The sequence below is a fragment of the Vulpes lagopus genome, chromosome 1, assembly GCF_018345385.1.
Source record: "Vulpes lagopus strain Blue_001 chromosome 1, ASM1834538v1, whole genome shotgun sequence".
Taxonomy (NCBI): domain Eukaryota; kingdom Metazoa; phylum Chordata; class Mammalia; order Carnivora; family Canidae; genus Vulpes; species Vulpes lagopus.
The window spans coordinates 168,400,853-168,421,282 of record NC_054824.1 but is presented as its reverse complement, the minus strand read 5'-3'; the positions used below and the strand labels follow the sequence as shown (position 1 = coordinate 168,421,282).

Below are 20,430 nucleotides of genomic sequence, written 5' to 3'. Positions count from 1 at the left end.
ACCCCCTCCCTATATGAAAGCCTCGGTGTGCATTGATAAAGGAATCCGGGCTGGACTTGGATTTGGTTGTGTGTCTTTTGTGGGAGCTTGTCAGAAGATGAATGTCCAGGGGCCCTTAATGACTGGATAATAGTTCCCTGGTCACTGAATAATGAACCCCATATGAACGAAGGAAATATGTTGTCTGGCCTCAGAAATGATTAAATGATTCGGGAATGAGGCCCGCAGGTTGAGTGTTAATTATTAAGGGTGCTATAGTAAGAGAGGCTTTATCACCCTCTCATCCTTACATCTGTGGGCACCTCTCCTCTTGTCCTCTCGAAGACATGGGCAAGACCTAAGAATGCAAAGAGACCATAAGCACCCTATGCACATATCTCAGCACATGTAGTTCATTAAGAGAGGTACCCTGCTTCCATGGCACACAGCTAGGAAGTCACAAAGGCAGGTCTGGAAAAGAAAGGCCTTTGAAACCAGTGCTCCATCTGGAGTCATCCGTTGTCTGGTAATCTGTTCTTGTCCTATGGAAGGGAAAGGAGCTGGCATCAGACTCAGTGGCATTCTTTTTTGCCCCTAGAAGAGTTTATACATCCCCATCTCAACCATTCCCTATTCTACTCTACTGTTGAATACTTCCCCATCCCCAGAAAGAAGGATGTTGGGGGAGACAGGAAACACGTCCTCCTATTGAGAGAGACAGGAAACACATTCCAGCATATATGGCATCTTAAGCTCCATACCCACCAGTGCCTCATCAGCTCCCCTTCAGCTGAATCCAGGATAGATTCCACTCTTTTTTTTGTTTTTTTAAAGATTTTATTTATTTATTCATGAGAGACACACAGAGAGAGAAAGAGGCAGAGACACAGGCAAAGGGAGAAGCAGGCTCCATGCAGGGAGCTCGGCGTGAGACTTGATCCCGGGTCTCCAGGATCACGCCCTGGGCCGAAGGCAGGTGCTAAACCGCCGAGCTACCCGGGCTGCCCAGATTCCACTCTGTTGAGACTTTTTGTGAATTATCTCTCTGGCTCTTTCCTTGTCTTATTTACGTGTTCTTCCTAACTTTTCCTCAACCAACGGATCCATCTCAAGATGTACATTCATTCTTCCTTTGCCACACCTTCTTTCAGAGGAAAACAGAAAGCCTTGGATTAAAATGGTTGGGATCTCTCTAGGAGAGAGGTTTAGGACAGTCCAAAGGACAGACAGTTGACATAAATGATGGCTTCAATGCTGAGCACTGGTGAGGGAGTCCACATCAATTCAGAATAGAGCCTGACTCTTCAGTGGGACTTGCATATCAGGTCTTCCTGGACTAGTCCTATCAACTCTTCTCTTCACATCTCTGTGCCTATCCTAGAATTCTTCACGTCGGCCTTATTTAATTGATTATAGTTCCCATTTGCCATAGTCTCACTGGCCTCTGAACTAACTGGCCCATTACCTGAACTTGTCCTTCCCACACACACTATGCTCCTTAGGACTCCACTGAGATCTATCACCTCCTCTAAGGCTCCTGCCTTGCATAGGAGGGGGGATTTCTCCTTTTTATCTCCTTTTTATCACAACCACCACATACATGTACTTCTCATAGCTGTAGACACTGTGTACTCTACTTCCTTACTTTCTTGTATCCTTCCTCACCCACTCCTCCAGAGGAGGCTGTGAGCTCCTTCAGAACAGGGACTGCTTCCTCCTCCTCCTAGACATAACCCCAGGACTGAGTGCTATATTCTCTGGCAGATAGTAGGTGCCCAGTAAATATTGCTGAAGAAAAGAAGGAAAGAAACACAGAAAAGCAACACAGGATAACCCAGCAGTTGACTCAAAGATAGAAAGCAGCTAGTTCCTTCCACTTTATCATGTCCAAACTGAGCTCAAAAGGTGTTTTTGCCCGGAAGTGTGTCCATAAATTGGTGTAGTTTACAGAGAGGTCATAGCAGGCAGTAAGAATAACACTACAATTCCAATAATAAAAAAAAGGGGGCAAAGGATATGAAGAGATGCTTCATGTGGGCGGAAGTGCAAATGAATGATATCAGCACATGGAAAAAGCATTCAATGTCATTAGTAAATTACGAAACATCAAATTAAAATAAATATGTAGGTACCCACTTCCACATTTCAATTCCTTGCATATTTTTGAAAAGGATAGTGCCCTTTATGGACGAGGGGGTGCTGAAATGAGTTTTACACCACTGAAGCAAGACTAAATGGAGCCAGCACCCCCCAAGGCCTTTTCTCTCTGGTTTTCAAATACAAGCAAGCATTAGTTTTCACTAGAGAATAAGGATGCAATAGGCATAGGAGAATTGCTGTCTTTGTGACATTAACATTTTGGGATTTTGAGATAATGGGGGATATGTACAATCTTCATACTTCCTCTAGTAGAAACCCCCACTCCCCGGGCCAGACCTCTCTGTGTCTAATCTCTACACATATGAAGTCTAAAAGTGTAATTTTCTTGCTTGTTATTTTTGAACAACTTCTATTTTTATATTATGAAAATGTATCAAACGATCTCAATTTGAAATAGCTTTTCCTTTATTAGGTTGATTTGAGGCATATTCTAAAAAAACCAAGAGTGTTTTATATTAAATGTACCAAAGCCCTGTTTTGAAATGTTCAAAACATTTAGAATGGGCAGTTTATAATTACCCTAGAAATTGCCTAATAATAACTATTACATTGGAAAGGGCGAAATCACTTTCTACCAAGCAAGGTATAGTAATTAATCACTAAGGGCCTGCCTGACTCAAAGAATTGATAATCGTCTGTGAGCTCCTTCAACCAAGTCTCTGCTTTGTCTAAGATTGTTCCAGCTTTAGAATTAGCAGTGTAGGCAGTGTCCGAGTGGAATGTGGTCAGTCTGTGTGTGTGGAGGAATGTGCTCCAGAGAGCAGAGGGGTGCTCAGAGCATGAGTCTTCCCCTCCAGACAGTTGGTTTTCCTTGGGCACTCCCAGCCTCCTCCATAACCCCTGTATTGCTTGTCACAGAATCCAGAACATTGCAGTTCTCCATACAAGCTTTCAAGATGAGGAGAGTTTAGACGTGAACCAGGGTTACATATTCTGTAGTCATCGAAGCTTTCACCATTGTCTGCTCTTTAATGCCTCCGTAACAAAATTCTGTTCAATCCAGCGGATATCAGGCACTGACCTATTGCTGCCAAAATAAGAAACACAAAATGTATTTTAAGATGAGCATGATAGGAGAGATGAGACAAGTTCAAAAGCATAGCCCAGCTATACAGGCATACTTCATTTTATTGTGCTCTCCTTTATTGCACTTCGCAGATGCTGCTTTTTTGTTTTGTTTTGTTTTGTTTTTAACAAATCAAAGGTTTTGTGGCAACCCTGCATTGAGCAAGTCTGTCCGTACCATTTTTCCAACATTTGCTCATTTCATGTCTCTGTGTCACATTTTGGTAATTCTCTCAAAATTTCAAACCTTTTCACTAGTATTATGCTTATCGATAGTATGATGATATGTGATCAGGGGTCTTTGATGTTACTATTTGTAATTGTTTGGGGCACCACAAGACGCACCCATGTATGATGGGGATGTTATTGGTAAATATTGTGTGTGTTCTGACTGCTTCATTGACTGGGCGTTCCCCTATCTCTCTCCTTCTCCTTGGGCCTCTCTAACCCCCGAGACACAATATTGAAAGCAGGGCAGTGGATATCCCAACAATGGCCTCTAAGTCTTCAAGTGAAAGGAAGAGTCGCACATCTCTCACTTGAGATTAAAAGCTAAAAATACTTGAGTTTAGGGAGGAAGGCATGTCAAAAGCCAAGATAGGCCTAAAGCTAGGCCTATTGCACCAAATAGTTAGCCACATTGTGAATGTGAAGGAAAAGTTCTTGAAGGATGTTAAAAGTGCTATGTTCCAGTGAACATACAAACAATAAGAAAGTGAAGCAACCTTATTGCTGAGATGGCGAAAGTTTGAGTGGTTTGCATAGAAGATCAGACTAGCCATAACTTTCTCTTAAGCCAGAGCCTAATCCGGAGCAAGGCTCTATCTCTCTTCCATTCTATGAAGGCTCAGGGAGCTGCAGAAGAAAAGTTGGAAGCTAGCAGAAGTTAGTTCATGAGGTTTAAGGAGAGAAACCATCTCTGTAACATAAAAGTGCAAGGTGAGGCAACAGGTGCTGATACTAAAGCTGCAGCAAGTCATCCAGAAGACCTAGCTGTGATAATGAAGGTGGCTACGCTAAACAATTTCTAATATAGATGTGACAGCCTTCTGGATGCCACCCAGGACTTTCATAGCTAGAGAGGAGAAGTCAGTGCCTGGCTTCAGAGCTTCCAAGGACAGGCTCACTCTCTTGTTAGGGGCTCATGCAGCTGGTGACTTGAAGTTGAAGCCAATGCTCATTTCCCATTCTGAAAATCCTCGGCTCTTCTGAACTATGCTAAATACACTCAGCCCGTGCTCTAGAAATGGAACAGCAAATCTTGGATGACAGCACATCTGTTTACAACATGGTTTACTGAGTATTTTAAGCCTATTGTTGAGATCTGCACAGGAAAAAAAAAAAGTTTTCTTTTTTTTTTTTCCAAAATATTACCACTCATTAGCAGTACACCTGCTCACCCAGGAGCTCTAATGGAGACATAAAATGAGATGAAATGTTGTTTTTATGCCAGCTAACACAACATCTACTCTGCAGTCTGTGGAACAAAGAATAATTTTGACTTTCAGGTCTTCTTATTTAAGGAATACATTTTGTAAGGCTATAATTGCCATAGATTGGTAATTTTTCTGATGGATCTGGAAAAAGTAAGTTGAAAGCCTTCTGGAAAGGATTCCCCATTCTAGATGCCATTAAGAACATTCATGATTCATGGGAAGAAGTCCAAACACCAATACAAACAGGAGTTTGAAGAAGTGATTTTAACCCTCATGGATGACTTAGTGGGGCTTAAAACTTCAGAGGAGGAAGTAACTGCAGATGTAGTAGAAATAGCAAGAGAATGAGAATTAGAAATGGAACCAGAAGATGGGACTGAATTGCTTCAAACTTATGGTTAGACCTGAGTGGATGAGGAGCTGCTTCTTATGGATAAGCAAAAAAGTGGTTTCTTGAGATGGAATCACTCCTGGTGAAGATGCTATGAAGACTCTTGAAATGTTAAAAATATAGATAGATAGATAGATAGATAGATAGATAGATAGATAGATAGATAGATAGAAAGAATATTATATAAGCTTAGTTGATAAAGCAATGGCAGGGTTGGAGAAATCGACTCCTGTTTTTGAAAGTTCTCCTGTGGTTAAAATGCTGTCAAACAGCATTGCGTGCTATAGAGAAATTGTTCTCCAAAGGAAGATTCAGTTGATATGCAGTCTTCACTACTGTCTTATTTTAAGAAATTGCTTGAGCCACCTCAGAGTTCAGCAACCCCCACCCTGATCAGTCACCAACCATCAACATCCAGGTTCACTAATAAAAAGATTATGACTTGCTAAAAAGCTCAGATGATAGCATTTTTAGCAATAAAGTATTTTTATTTATTATTTTTTAAAAGTCACTAAATATTTAAGGAATTTTACATGTGATTCCTTCCACTCACTGCCAGTCACTGTAGTGCCTCCAAAGTCAGAATCATAATCTTCAAAATAGCCCTTTTATTTATTTTAATTTAATTAAATTAATTTATTTGAGAGTGAGCAAGAGAGAGAAAGAGCAGGGGGAGGAGCAGAGGGAGAGGGAGAAGCAGACTCCCTGATGAGCAGAGAGCCCAGTGTGGGGCTCGATCACAGGGGCTTGATTGCAGGACCCTGAGATCATGACCACCCCAAGGCAGATGCTTAACAACTGAGCCACCCAGGCACCCACAAAATAACCCCTTAAAAAAAGAAAAACTTCGTTCAGTCCAGATTTGTCACTTTTGGTCTTCCAGATGGACTTCTTTGATCTCCACCTGAATATGGACCTCACCTGTAATCTTTGGGATCCAGTTTCTTTACGTTAGGGCCCTAGAAGTCAAATTGTAGGAAATATATTGATTGCTATTTTGGCAAGTGATCTAAACTTACTCTTCCTTAATCGTTTCTAAAATTGAAAAGTCTTGTTACTTCCATGCTACTCCTTGAGCCTAGCAGAAAATGTTACAGGTAGCAATAAAGTATTTTTCAATTAAGATATCTGTGTTGGATTTTTTTTTAGCCATAATGCTATTGCATACTTAATAGACTGCAATATAGTGTAAACAATCTATACCTAGTGGGAAACCAAAACATTTATTTGACTCACTTTATTGTAATGTTTGCTTTATTACAGCGGTCTGGAACTGAACCCACATTATCTCTGTGGTGTGCCTGTATAGTTCAGCTGAGAATGTCAATTTGAGGGCATCCATAGACCAAAGATGGACTTGAAAAGAGCATTTTCACACCCATTGCATTTGTATGCAAAAAAGATTTGCAAAGAATGGGATTTTTTTTTTTCTTTTAGAGATGCTTTTTATTCCTTGGAGAATCTAGCAGGAAAAAGAAAAAAAAAAAGGACCCTCTGAAACAAACAGGACTGAAGCACTCACGGATAAGGAGAAATACTGATTCATATATGAACTAAAGTCAGCTCTCTGCTTTTTTCCTTTTTTTGGAAAAAGGCTTTATTAAACTCCTCCTGTGTGCCAGACACTTGGAGTAACAGTGCAGGCACACGGTCCACATAATGAACTGCACCTGATAAGTCCCTGAGAAAGACCAGGGCTTACTTAGCAGACAGCAAATATTAAATGCTATTTGTTGAATGAAACCATTGGAAGCAGAAACAGCTGATGGATGAGCTGGAGTCTTCCAGAGTGAGAAGCCACAATTTCCCAATGCAACTGACCATCTACCCATCTTTGGTTTGGAGCTTCAGAGAGTCCTGCCTCTTTGCCCTTCCAGAAAAGGGTTTCCCTTGCATAATTGCATTTTCTTTTATTTATTTATTTATTTATTTATTTATTTATTTATTTATTCATTCATTCATTCATTCATTCATTCATAGCTGCCTCTACTCTTCTTGCTCTAGAACAGTCATTCTGCCTCTCTTTTTTCTGTCAAAGATTTATTTTTTCTTGTATATTCTTTTATTGGAGTTTGATTTGCCAACATACAGTGTAACACGCAATGCTCATCCCATCAAGTGCCCCCTCAGTGCCCATCACCCAGTCACCCCAGCCCCCCACCCACCTCCCTTCCACTACCCCTTGTTCATTTCCCAGAGTTAGGTGTGTCTCATGATCTGTCACCCTCACTGATATTTCCCACTCATTTTCTCTCCTTTCCCCTTTAATCCCTTTCACTATTTTTTATATTCCTGCCTCTTCTGAATTGGCCCTCACTTGTTCACTCTTGGCCCTCAAGGTAGGCTACACCTAGGCTGTGCAAATGGCAGTTATTGAGTAAGGATGTAAAGAAAGATAGAGGAACATCATTTTGTTGTACACCTGGTTTCACTTAAATAATAGTCACTTTTCTTAGTTATAGAAGCTGTTTATTATTTAAAAATCATTCTAACTAAAGTAATACAGTACTTGAGTTAGTGTTTTGATTAAAGTAATCTATGTGCATGGCCAAAAAAATATTAAAGGCTTATTATGGATGATAAATCCCCTTCTCACTTCCTCTTCTCATTTGTTAATGTAGTTAATTAACAATTTTGGTTAATTACTGATGTTATACCTTTTCTTTTTATATCTTGATGGATTTTGTACATTAGGAATAATATTCCCTGTAGAACTAGCAGAGCTTTCTAAAGCAGCAGCTAACATTTATTGAACATATACTATAGACTAGGCGCTGTTTTCATGTATTAATTCAGGTGACTCTGTGTGTGAGATTATGTACCATAGATATTCTCATTTTACCAGTGAAGAAATCAGGGCACAGAAAGGATAAGCAACTTGTCCAAGGTCATATGGCTAGGCATTCCAGCTCTACAGGCCAAGCTTTTAGCCATTATGAATATTTATTTCTTGAAAAACTCCTGCCAAGTAAGGAAATAAAGATCCTAGGCAAGAGTTTGTATCAGAATATTAAGGCTCAAATTTAGTTAGCTTGGGAGACAGGATGTTCAAAGGAAGGCGCCCAAGAGGAACAAGTGTATGCCATAAGCTTAGTATAGTTTTTTCTTTTCAATGGCTTATGTTTGTAAATACTTCTTGTAATGCCTTTCCCAAGCTCTCATATTTCCGGAGCATATCATAATTGTCTACCAAAGAATCTTCATGCAAATTCTGGATAAAGAGGCAATCAAGAGCATTTAATAAAGGTGTCAAGATGTTGGACATTTTTAAGATTTTATTTATTCATGAGGGACACACAGAGAGGCAGACACATAGACAGAGGGAGAAGCAGACTCCTTGTGGGGAGCCCAATGCAGGACTTGACCCCAGGACCCCGGGATCATGACCTGAGCCAAAGGCAGATGCCCAACCACTGAGCCACCCAGGTGCCCCCAATGTTGGACATTTTTAATATGAGGACATTAGCACAAAATTCTTGAGATTGGAACAGCCTTGGAAAAAAATTTTATCACATATATGTCATTGATCAGAAACACACTGAGTAAGAAGGTATGAAAGTAGATGCAAATTTCACCATTTAAGCGAATAACTGTAAAATCCCTTTTTACCAGAGAGAGTAGCATATATAGCATTCTGCTTTTCTTCCTTCCCTATCTACTGAATACATTTGTGAAAGCTGTTAACTTTAAAAAAAAAAATAATTCTGGCATTATAAACTCATGCCAGCACTTATCTCCAACCAACTGGCCCATTTTAAAGCCAGTGCCATTGATTATAAAGGTAACCTTACAGCAGCAAAGCTTGGGAAAACTGAGATAGGGCCAGTGAGTTGTTGATAATAGAAGAATTGACAGGATCCAGAAAATGGGGTGAGTCTGTACTACCTAAAGTATGTGCAGCCAACTAATTTCTTCCAAGTTCTAAAAATGTAAGATTATATATGTATACAATACATATATCCAATATATATATATATTAGAATATATACTATATATATATATTACAATACATCAAAATGAAGCCCAGAGGTTTGGTGGGAAACTGTGTGTCTGCATGATGGAGCCACCACAGAAACAATCCAGCCCCCCTCTGATGTAAGCTGGGGAATAAAATGCTAAAAATATCACCAACGCATTGCTCTTACCCCAGATCTATTTTGACTAGCACAGCTTGCGACTGTTTACATAGAGAGAAGGGGGAGCAGATTTGGAATGGGGTGTCAGCCTACTGTTCCTGACGTGCATTTTAATAGGCCACCTGACAAGATCAACAGGAAGAAAAGAAAAATTGTGAACAGGTGTGAGGGAGCCAGAGGAAGATGGTCCTGCTTCTCCCTCCTCTTAATCAAGTTGGCACATTGTTCTGCTGCCAGGATTCGCTGGCTTATATCGGTGGCTGTGCTAATTGCCTCCAGTGTGGGGCTTGATTAAGGGGGCCCAGAGTCCCACATTGATTCCCCTGTGCCTTAAACAAAAGGAAAACTGGATTTTTGTCTGGCTGTTTCACTGTCAGAACCCGAAATGCTCCATTCGTCTGCACAGAGGCTTGTTGGCGGGTGCCGTTCCTGACGGCTGCATCGCCATGGAAATGTGTGACACATTTGTTGATGAGTTGTCTGTTTCCAGATGGACATCTTCAATCCCAGCACCAGCCTTTGAGAAATTTAACAGACCATTTTTTAAGTATTTCCTTTGTACAAATTGTGGTTTTATCTAAGGGTCTTGCTGGCTTTTTTTGTTTTATACCACAACGGATTTTATTCAGTGTGTTGTGTAAGTAATAATGATAGGCCTGGCTTTGTAGTTGTGCCTGTTTGTTTTTTCTTTCTTTGTATCCTGCATTGTCCAGCCAGCCATGGTTGTTAATGACACACTAAAACCTATTCTTTTTCTGAACTGGTGATGATTCTGCCTTGATGTTTAAAAAAAAGCCTGTGTTTGGGATAATACTGCTTTGAAAGTCATGTTGCCAGCGGCTTTCCCATTTCATTGAAGAAAAATAGTAGGAAAAATATTAATAGTTTGTCTATTACTTTCAATTCAGTTCTGTTCCTGGAGGGTAAAAAAAGCAAATGAAGACTGACTATTGCTAGACTGCCCAGAGACATTGGGCTGTGGCTCGGTGGATGGAGAGGATGGGGCGAGGCAAGGATGAATCTTCTCTAGGACAAATCCTTTGCTGTGCAGTGGGCAAAGTACCATCTTTCAGAAGGTTCTCCTTAGGTCCTAAAATGTGCTTCCCTCATCTCATCTGAGGATTAGGATCCTACAGACAGTCATAGAAATCCACCAAAATTATGGTTAAAAACTTTTGTGTGTGTGTGTAAAATTTATATTTAAATAATCAGAAATCATAAGTAATTAAGATCACAATTTAGTCAAGTGAAATGTTAGTATTTATCCAAATGAATTATGTTTTACAAATATTAATGTCCCAAACTGACATTAGGTTATCTCTTTCATTTTTTACCTTTATTTTTATCTCTGTATGATTGTACTGAAGGCATAATTTGTCAATGTCCTTTTTTTTTTCTTTTGGTAATTAACAAGTGCTTTTCTAACTTCTGAGTAAGTAATCCTTAATTAAATGTGTCTATTTTGTTAATTTACTTTCATTTTTTTCCTCTTACTACTAAATTGGAATGTGAAATTCTTCTGTGTTGCAATTGCGGATCCGAGTCCACTGATTAACATTTAGGACTCGGTATTCCTGAAGGGCTCATTACTGTAACCTCACACCAGTCTTTCTAATTTCTTTAGAAAGAAGTAGAATCAATAACTACCTTGAATTGTCAGGTGGAAAAAACAATTGGCTTAGCCATGAACATGGAGTCTCATTCAGATACATGCTTTCATGTACTACTTTCATAAGGATGATTTTGAAAAATATTTGAACAGTATAATTACTTGGCAAGATGTTACTTTAGCTAACATCTTTGGGGGTAGTGTGTTAAGGGGTAATATGAGAAACCTGAAACTAGATAGAAAATAGTATTATAAATAATAAGGCAGGAAGTTATATACTTAGTCATTGTACCAAATTCATCACAAGCAGTAAGAAAATACATTACAACTTCCTGAACTGAAATATACACTTTCTTAGCGATAAGCGTCTTTCAGGTAGACCAGCATAGGCATTATTCCATGCCATATTCTAGGCAGCTGTCAATGTGTGAAATTTTCCACTTGCACAATTTCAGTGATTTTTTTTCCCAACAAATTAGATTAAAGATGACTTGAAGTCACACCTATTTGGACCTTTGGGCTCCCAAGTCATTACCTGTTGACAGGACTCTGACGAAAACATCATCGTCATTACCAAACTGCTACCCTGGAGAGGAGCTTGTGCTACATATTCTCCAGAGTTCGTCCTGTGATGTGTATTGATACTGAGATTTACTGTACTCTCTCTCTGACTGTTATGAAGTCTAGATCCCATTACCTCGAGGGATATACCTATTAGATCTATTAGATACTGTGGCTCTTCATGCATGTGACTTTACAGAGAGATTGAAGTGTGTGTGGTGTGTGTGTGCGAGCATATGAAGTAAATGCAGATTATTCCACATTTAATATGGGGATCACAAATAGGAAAATTTTAATTCCCTATTGTTTGTATCTATTTTTTGATCAACTAAACTCTTTAATTGTAAACAATACCTTGTTTTTCCAAAAGAGGGAAATTAAGGTGTGAACATACTGCTGAAAGTTGCTGCCAGAGGCATTTTGAACTAGTGTTCTCATGGAGAAAAACTTCCGTAGACCATTAGTGGTATGCCTTGGTATGTATAGATTCCAGATAGTCTTTAGAGAGGGATGACCTGTGTTGCCTCTGCCACCATTTGCTTTCTGTGAAAGGACCAGGCAATGCCACGTTCATTAGCTGCCTTCATGGTGCTGAGCTCTTCCCAGTGGGCAGAGGAGAACACCTCTTAAAAAAAGGCTGGTTAAACATATTCCAGATTGTTTCAAATGAACCACAGATAAAGGCTGCAGGGAAAAGGCTCCAACTGATGATGCTATTGGATTTTTTTCACTGACAGTTTTCTACCATTGTGAAAAAAGTTATAAAATGTCTTTTCTTTTTTTGGTGCTCAGACGAGTATAGGATCAAACCAGTGGAAGAGGTCAAATACATGAAAAATGGGGCAGAAGAGGAGCAGAAAATAGCAGCCAGGAACCAAGAAAACTTGGTAAGAATTGAATTTCTCAAATAACAATGAATTTTGGTGACACTGGTGACAATTGTAATAAAATCTGCACTGCATGTTTAAACTGTAACTTACACACTGGCACAAGATTTCTTGAAAATGCTATTGCTATTCATAGCTTGCCTGGAAGCGGCATGCTCATTCCTGTATCCTGTTTGTTTCTGAATAAGCCCCTCTTTAATCTTGATACAGAATGCTCCAGGGGGAAATATTGCAAAATTATTAGCATCTTAAAATGGTTAAATTTAAAGTAGAAAGCATGAAGGAGTATTGAGATTTATGGTATGTGTGGGGGAACCAATATATTTTTTTCTTTTTCTCTACGTTTTTAACTCTTCTTACCCAGTTAGAATGAACGGCTAAGCTTCATTACTCTGTTCATGAAATGTTGTTGATAAAGTTGCCTTTGAGAGGAAAATGATGTACTTTTAAGTTAGGTCTTTATAAAAATAGTCCGTACTTCACATTCACAGTGTTAAAGGGATTGAGGCTTCTGAGTGAATGTGAGAATAGCAATGATCTGAAACAGAAAGTTAGGAGGCCCTTTGTTTCATATGAATCAGTATGCATATTACACCTTAATGTTCCATCTCTGTGAAAACATTTAGTTAATGCCATATTAGCTGAATTCTTAAAATATATTACAGACCATTAAGAATGTGCATTTATTCAGTTGTGTGCAAGCAAAATTGTTTTTATAGCTTATTTTGGGATTAATTATTTGCTATGCTTTCACATTTGAGTGGATGTATTTTTAAGAAGCTTGAAACGTCATAAAGTGTTTTCACTTGACTTAAACTCTTTTTTTTCCATTATGTGCTTTGTTTTTGTTTTTATGATTTCTGCTACAGCAGAGGGACTTGGCCAGTGCTCATGAGCTTCAGGCTGTCATTTTCCATGATACATTAATGAACATAATGGACTAATTCTTTCTCCTCTGTTCTTTTCTGAACGTCTGAACTATACTTTGAAACACTGAAGTGACCAGCAACTGACTATTTTAGATCATTGTAAAAGAGTGAAAATACTCTGTAATAAAATTTTGCTTTATAAATGGGACTTAGATTTAAGGTGTTGCTTGAGTCACAGAGATCACCTATGGTATATTTTAACATTAGCACTTAAATCTAGAAAACAACATCTATGACTAGTAGTGGGAGTTACTATGATCCAACTTTTTACATCAATTTTTTTCTAACTTTGAATAGATAAATAGAAGGCCCAAGGAGTTGAAGCATCAGTTGGTATTTTTCTACTTCATTTTACTGAAAATCAGAACTTGTCCTTGCTTGGTATAATTTCATCTTGAGTTATAAATCTCATCTTTAGTATTTCCATTGGAAGCTAAAGAGACACTGGTGTTCAGGCTAGTAGTGGCTGTTCCTTGGATCTAACAATAGAATCTATCCCTACTTTGCATACTTATATCTCTGAAATCCTGTATCTTACAGCATGTGAGTTTTTCTTCAATTTGCCCTCATCACATTTAAAGCTGATACACCTTTTACCTTCTTTCTAATTTCTCAGTCTCTCAGTTCCTCAGTGCCAGTATATTCTTTTCCAGAACTTGGCCAGAACTGGCACTAGTGCTTTTCTTTGCAGACTGAATAAAAATTCAAAAAGAGAGAAATTTCTGGTTTGGGGTTTTTTGTTGTTGTTTTGTTTTATTTTACTCTTAGGTTATCTGTGACAACCCCCACTCCCCTTTTCTGCCAACCAATCAGTCCAGACCACCAACAGGCATTTTTAAAGGATGTGCAGACTTGCCTGGAGGTTGGGGAGTAAGTGATTATCTTTGATTCTGAGATTTCTACACAGCTTTCCAAAATGAAGTGATTTTTCATTTATCTGATAGTATATTATCTTTGTCATCTGATCCATCCTTTGGGATACATAATCAACCATGCATGTTGTTTGAGAAAACTAATAGCCTCCTAAATTTGAAGCTTACATTGAGGTGGATGAAATAGGTTTAACAATTCTTTATTTTTCCATCCATTAAAATAATCTAAAAGACAAGAAGTTCTTGTTTTGATATTTTTAGAAGGTTTTTTTTTTTTCTTTTTACGCAAACTGTTTAAATTAAGAGGCTCAGCAAACTCAATCCAGATAGTGTGGCATGATGATGACAGTCGTGGGCTCTAGAGAGAGAAAACTGCCTGGGTTCAAATCTCAGCTCTGCCACTTGCTCACGGTGGGGTCAAGTTACTTCACTTCTCTGCCCCTCCTGCCCATCAAGTGGGGAAAGAGTGCCTCCTGGGGCTGTGGTGAGAACTACATAAGATGAACATTATAAGACCTGGAGTACAAAACCTGGCATATGATAAACACCTAGTAAGAGTTAGGTGTTATCATATAAAACAAAAGGAAAAGAATGTTAGAGTCATTGTTCCTTTCCCCTTTTTTTATGTTAACTGGTGAGAAGTTTCTAAATGAGTCATTTAGGTTAATGCTAGTATTCACATATTTTGAAAAATCTTTCTTGGGAACTACAAAGTTATTTAAACAAATATGTTTTGATCACCTATTACATACAAGGCCCTTATTTGTATCAAGAGGCTCAGCAATACTTAAAGTCACTGTCCTCAATGAGCTTACAGCAAAGTTTAGAGAACAGTTCAGTTCCCACAAATATTTTATTAATTGCTTCTAGGTACAAGGCTCTGTACTAGACTGCAGAAAAAGACAAAATAAGGAAACCACTGACCCTTACCTGAAGGTGCCTCATGGTAGTAAGCAAGGTAAATACCAAATGACTATGAATAAAACAGGATTAAATACATAAGTAAATACATAAATCAAACAAGCAAAATTGATTCCAAGAAGGCAGTACAAAGTGCGGCTGATATCAAAAGAGGCAGAGATCTTGGCTGTTTGGGTGTCAGGACCTATTTCACAAAAGAGCAAGTGTAAGGTTGTCCCAGGCAGAAGTGATGGAGCTGGAAAATGCAAGGTGTATTTAATGAAAGACATGTAATCCTGTTTGATTGAGGAGTGGGTGGGAGGAGGAGAAAGTGTCGGTAGGATAGCAGTGGGAAATTATAATCAAAATGTGGATAGGATATTCTATAGAGCCTTGATGTCCAGCTGAGAGTCTGAAATGAATCCCATGGATCATAGGGAGCCTTTGAAGGTTTCAAGCAAAGGATTGACAGAATGAGATTATGAATCAGGAAAGTTTACATGGCAGCAGTGGGTGTCATATGGATTAGGGTAGGGAGCCCCTGTAGGAGATCATTTATAATAGCTTTTTGCAAGAGACAGTGAGCCTGAAAGCAAAGTGGTGGCAGAGAGAACAGAAAAGATTTGGATAAAGTTGTAGTTGAAGCAAGATTTGACAGCTTATAATAGATGTTAAAAGAAGAGAGAATAATCGAGATTGTGTAATGCCAATGGCAACTGATGAATGTGAGAATAAATAGTGACCTCAACAAAGTGGGAAAATCACTTAGGAAGATTGGGTTTGATAAAGATACAAGATGTTTGTTCCTTTCCTCCCTGTCGTTCATTCGTTATTCATTCTTGCCCACCCTTAAAAATATCACATTGTAGTTTGCAAGAGAGAAAGTTAAGCCACTGATCACACAAAAAAGTGAGAGAATGCCTCCACCACCAGGGTCCTTAGACTCTGTGCTTTGGATGACACAAGAGGTGCATCAGATATATATCTCACCCAAGAGAGCTCACTTTCTGGTAGCAGATAGAAAAAGGCATGTGACCTGAATGGCTATAATAATCTAAGGTACATTGTGAATGTAGAGGTTGGTTTTGAGTAAGCAAAGCCATAGGAATTTGGAGAACATCCATGTGGAGGAATATAGCAAAGGACAGACATGAGGGTGTGGAGCTCAGGATCACTGCCTGGAACACGTTAGGTGTTCAGAGTATATATATATATATATATTTTGCTAGAATGGATGAATGAACGAATAAATGAATGAAGAGTAGTTGGACCTGTATGTCACAGTAGTTGACACCTAGTAGTTGCTCAGTAGTATTTAGATCTCCAGTTGCTCTAGCCCTTTGGCTGCAGTTTCTATGGGTGGAGGAGATTGTGCTGGTTTTCTGAGGGTGATAATGAATCCTTTGTAAGTTAGTCATTTATGTATTCTCAGTGCAAAGATGTGCATTTATCCCCAATTTCATCATTATTAGACATCTGTATATTTGACTTTACTTCTCTCAGTCTTTAATTTGTTCTTCAGGAAGGTGATGTGAAATTGTTGCATTGGCTTTGATTATATATAAATATATATCAATCTAGATCCAGGCTTCATTGTTTCTAGTTTTATAATTTTGGTCAAAATCCAAAACTTCTGAACTTTTCAGTTCATCCTCTGGAGCTTGGTAATAGCAAAATGACTGAGGTATTAGAAGAAACATAGACAAATAGGTTTAGAATCTTAGCAAAGGGAGGTTTTCTTAAACAAGACATAGTAAGCTAAAGCTAAAAAGAAAGAAAAATCATTTATTTCATTAGATTAAAACTAGGAGCACCTGGGTGGCTCAAAAACTTGTTAAATATTTATGGGACTCCTGGGTGGCTCAGTGTTGAGCGTCTGCCTCCAGCTCAGGGTGTGATCCTGGGGTTTCAGGATCAAGTCCCACATAGGGCAACTGCAGGGAACCTGCTTCTCCCTCTACTTATGTCTCTGCCTCTCTCTGTCTGTCTCTCATGAATAAATAAATAAAGTCTTAAAAAAAGATTAAAATTAAATACTTCCATGAAACAGAATAACTACAAAAAAAGTAGTTAATAGATAGGCTACAGCCTGAGAGAAAATATTTATGACCTATAAAAGGCAAAAGATTAATTAATATCTGAGACTTAGAACACTTGTAAATAATTAAGAAAAAGATAATTCATGAGGAAAAACAGGTATATGCAATGAACAGAAACAGATGGTTCACAGTAGAGGATATTGGGCAGTAAGCATATGAAAAGATGTTCCACATCATTGGTACAGTGGATACTCTTTTATCTAACTCCCTGCCTTAGAAGACTGTCATAAATCCCCTTGTGAAAGATGCCGACTGCAGCCCTCGGCATGCTCGCCTGGATGGCTCGTGGGCTACTCTCTAGAACACGCCTGTGCTTGCGCTCCCTCAGTAAAATATGTTTTCCAAGAGCCCGTGTGATGGTTCCGAAACCTGTTTATACTGGTTGAATGTCATTGTAATTATGTAATTTATTAAGTAATATGTAAACCACTGAAACCAAGTGTGGAAAGAGAGCTGTTTCATTGAAAATTAAATTAAATGCTTTAGAAAGTCTTGATGAAGGCACATGACTAAAAAGCTTGCTGTTAAATTAAATTAAATTAAATTCTGCACTCAGATTATTTCACAATGTCTTTGCATTCTTGCTTCAGTTAAGAAACCAAACCAGGGAACCTTAGATGTACATTATAAGGCTGTGGTTTGTACAGGGGTGCATGTGGAGCTTTGTGTGTGGTTCCTTACCTAAGGGAGAAGCCTTATTCGAGGAAATGAGCATCTATGCATTTTAAAATAAAATCATATGCTTATTGTAGATTTACAGTTTTAGGTTGCCCTGCTTTAACTCACTTTACCATTTAATTACCAGTCCGGATGGTATTGCCTAATATAACTTTAATTTTAATCAGGGAAATGCAAATTAAAACATGATTCCTTAGACTGGCAAAAATTTGAAGCTTAATACTATCAGATTTTGGCATGGTTATAGGAAAATATGTATTCATATAACAGTGGCAGACATCTTAGAGGACACTGTAGCAGTATCTATTAAAATTTAAACATGCACACCCGTGACCCAGGACTTCCACATCTTCGTATCCACCCAAAGAAGCTGCCCATGTGCATGAGGAAGCTTGCACAAGACTGTTCACTTAAGCATTGTTTCTATTGAAAAATGGAAAATAGCTTTCATTCTTGTCAGTAGGAGAATGGTACAGCTGTAATTATTTGTATGATTTAAGTTAATTTTTAAAAAAAAATTTATTGGGATACCTGGGTGGCTCAGCAGTTAAATGTCTGCCTTTAGCTCAGGGCACGATCCCAGGACCTGGGATCTAGTCCCATATCAGGGTCCCTGCAAGGAGCCTGCTTCTCCCTCTGCCCATGTCTTTGCCTGTCTTTTTTTTTTTTTTTTTTTTTTTAAGATTTATTTATTTATTCATGAGAGATACACAGAGAGAGAGAGGCAGAGACATAGGCAGAGAGAGAAGAGGCTCCCTGCAGGGAGCCCGATGCGGGACTCCCGGACCTGGGATCACAACCTGAGCCAAAGGCAGACACTCAACCACTGAGCAACCCAGGTGTCCCTGAAGTTAATTTTTTTAAAAGGAGAATAATAAAAGCAAAATTTGAATTTTGAACTTGGGAATGTGTAATGTAAGTGGGATTATGTCATTTTCTCATTATCTTAAAGATCCCCAATTTTCTGTCATTCTCTGACATTGATAAACAAAAGGCAGTTAGAAGAAAGCTCAGGGATCATCCAGCTTTGTTTATGTAGCTTAACTTTTTACATATAAATAATTTAAAGGTAAATTACTCCAGACATCACAGTATTCAGTCCCTTCCTTCTCCAAAGCAAGTATCTTGACTAATGAAAGACATTCCAGTCTGAGTTTTAAAGTGCTTCCTCTTACTATTTGCTAAAACATTGTGTTGTTTTCCTTAACATCTGTCCTTCGTAAGCTATTTCCCCTTAGGAGTTAATAAATTCTTTGATTATGGAGGGTTTTTTTTTAACATGTATTTCCCTGAATTTACATATATGTCAATGGCTTTTGATTCACTATTTCTAGATATCTTTGTGTAAGTGAGAACATTCTTGTCTATCCAGTGTCCTAGCTCATGGTAGAGTTAGCTTTTGACGTCATCCTTATCCATAGCGTTGAGGACTGATTTGAAACATGCTTGTCTAAGTCATCACTTCCTGAGTACAATCAAATTGTGATATAAAAAGAATGTTCTAATATGTTTTAGCAGGAAAGGAGAGTGGAATCAAACTTTAGGTGTGGCTACATCCTCCTCCTGCTTGCTGAGTTTGAGAGAGCTCCCATATGTATTTCCAGTGCATTATATTTCCAGTAAATGTCAGAGCAACCAGTTACAGAGCTGAAAACTTGGCGATGAGGAGACATCTTTGAGTAAAGGAAATGCTCTAGAAACTGGTGAGAACTCTTTTTGGAGCAGTGATTTCTAGCTGGCGAACACTGGCAAGTGGCCCTGCCCCACTGCTAAAGGAGTTCTCTGTAGGCAGCTAGTGTTCTCCAAAGCACTGTATGGATGGACAGGGAAGAGTCTGTGATTCCATTTGTAACTGTAGATCACTAGGAGGGCTAAGTGCTTAAGAACCACAGTCACTATATCACTCTAAATAGGTGATAGCTTAGGTGAATGAATATTATAAACATTAAATTGATAATGTTTATTATACTAAGAGACATTCCAATGAAGACATTCTAGTTGGGACCTCTTTTAAGAATCAATTTAAATTATTCTTTTTAACAAATACAACCATGGTTACTTCTGTGACTCCACAGAGCAGCTAATATAGTAACAAAAGACCATGACTTTGAATTATCCCAATTTCCCAAGTCATTTAAACATTCTTACCACTCTTGGGAATAAGGTAAAAGAAACTGACAAGAATAAAGCTGATATTCCAGACAAAGGGTCAAACTCTGTGAAGTACCTCTTCTCTCTCCCCTTTCTCCTTCCAAGTACAGGTTGGTTTGGAGCTCAGGCTGGGGCTGGAATTGGGTGGGTTGCGGGGGGTGTGGGGACATCTGGACTTGAGGTAGAGAATTTCTGGTTTATGGAAATTCGATAGGACTCAGGGTTCCCAAGCCAAAGTAAAGGTGGAGAGTGGTTTGAGGGTATCTGACTTCAGACAAAGAGAACCTCTTCCTAGAGCAGCTTCGGAAACAATCACTTGAGCACATGACCTCTCCCTGAAGTTCACCTTCTAACTCAAGGATCCCATTCTCATTCCCTCTTCTCTCACGCACATGATGTTGACATCAGCCTCTGGTTCTTCCACAGAATTAGAGGATCACCTAAACCTTTTAGTTTCTTAAGGGAATAACAGCTGATATGAGTGGAGGGTTTGGGTAGTATTCTCTTTTACTATGTTTGTTGTGGCTTGAAAGGAATAGGGGAAAGAGTGCTACCTCGTCATCTTTCTTGGAAGACA

The 20,430-nt window shown here is 38.8% G+C and overlaps 1 protein-coding gene across 2 annotated transcripts in view; it reads left to right on the top strand.

The window, feature by feature from the left end:
* The window catches only part of C1H1orf21 (chromosome 1 C1orf21 homolog), a 219,491-nt gene that overhangs the window by 102,608 nt on the left and 96,453 nt on the right, over positions 1 to 20,430 (top strand). For both annotated transcript variants that reach the window (XM_041755340.1, XM_041755349.1), the window contains exon 3: positions 12,130 to 12,224. In XM_041755340.1, the coding sequence (XP_041611274.1) occupies positions 12,130 to 12,224 (95 nt within the window). The remainder of the gene's footprint in view (positions 1 to 12,129; positions 12,225 to 20,430) is intronic.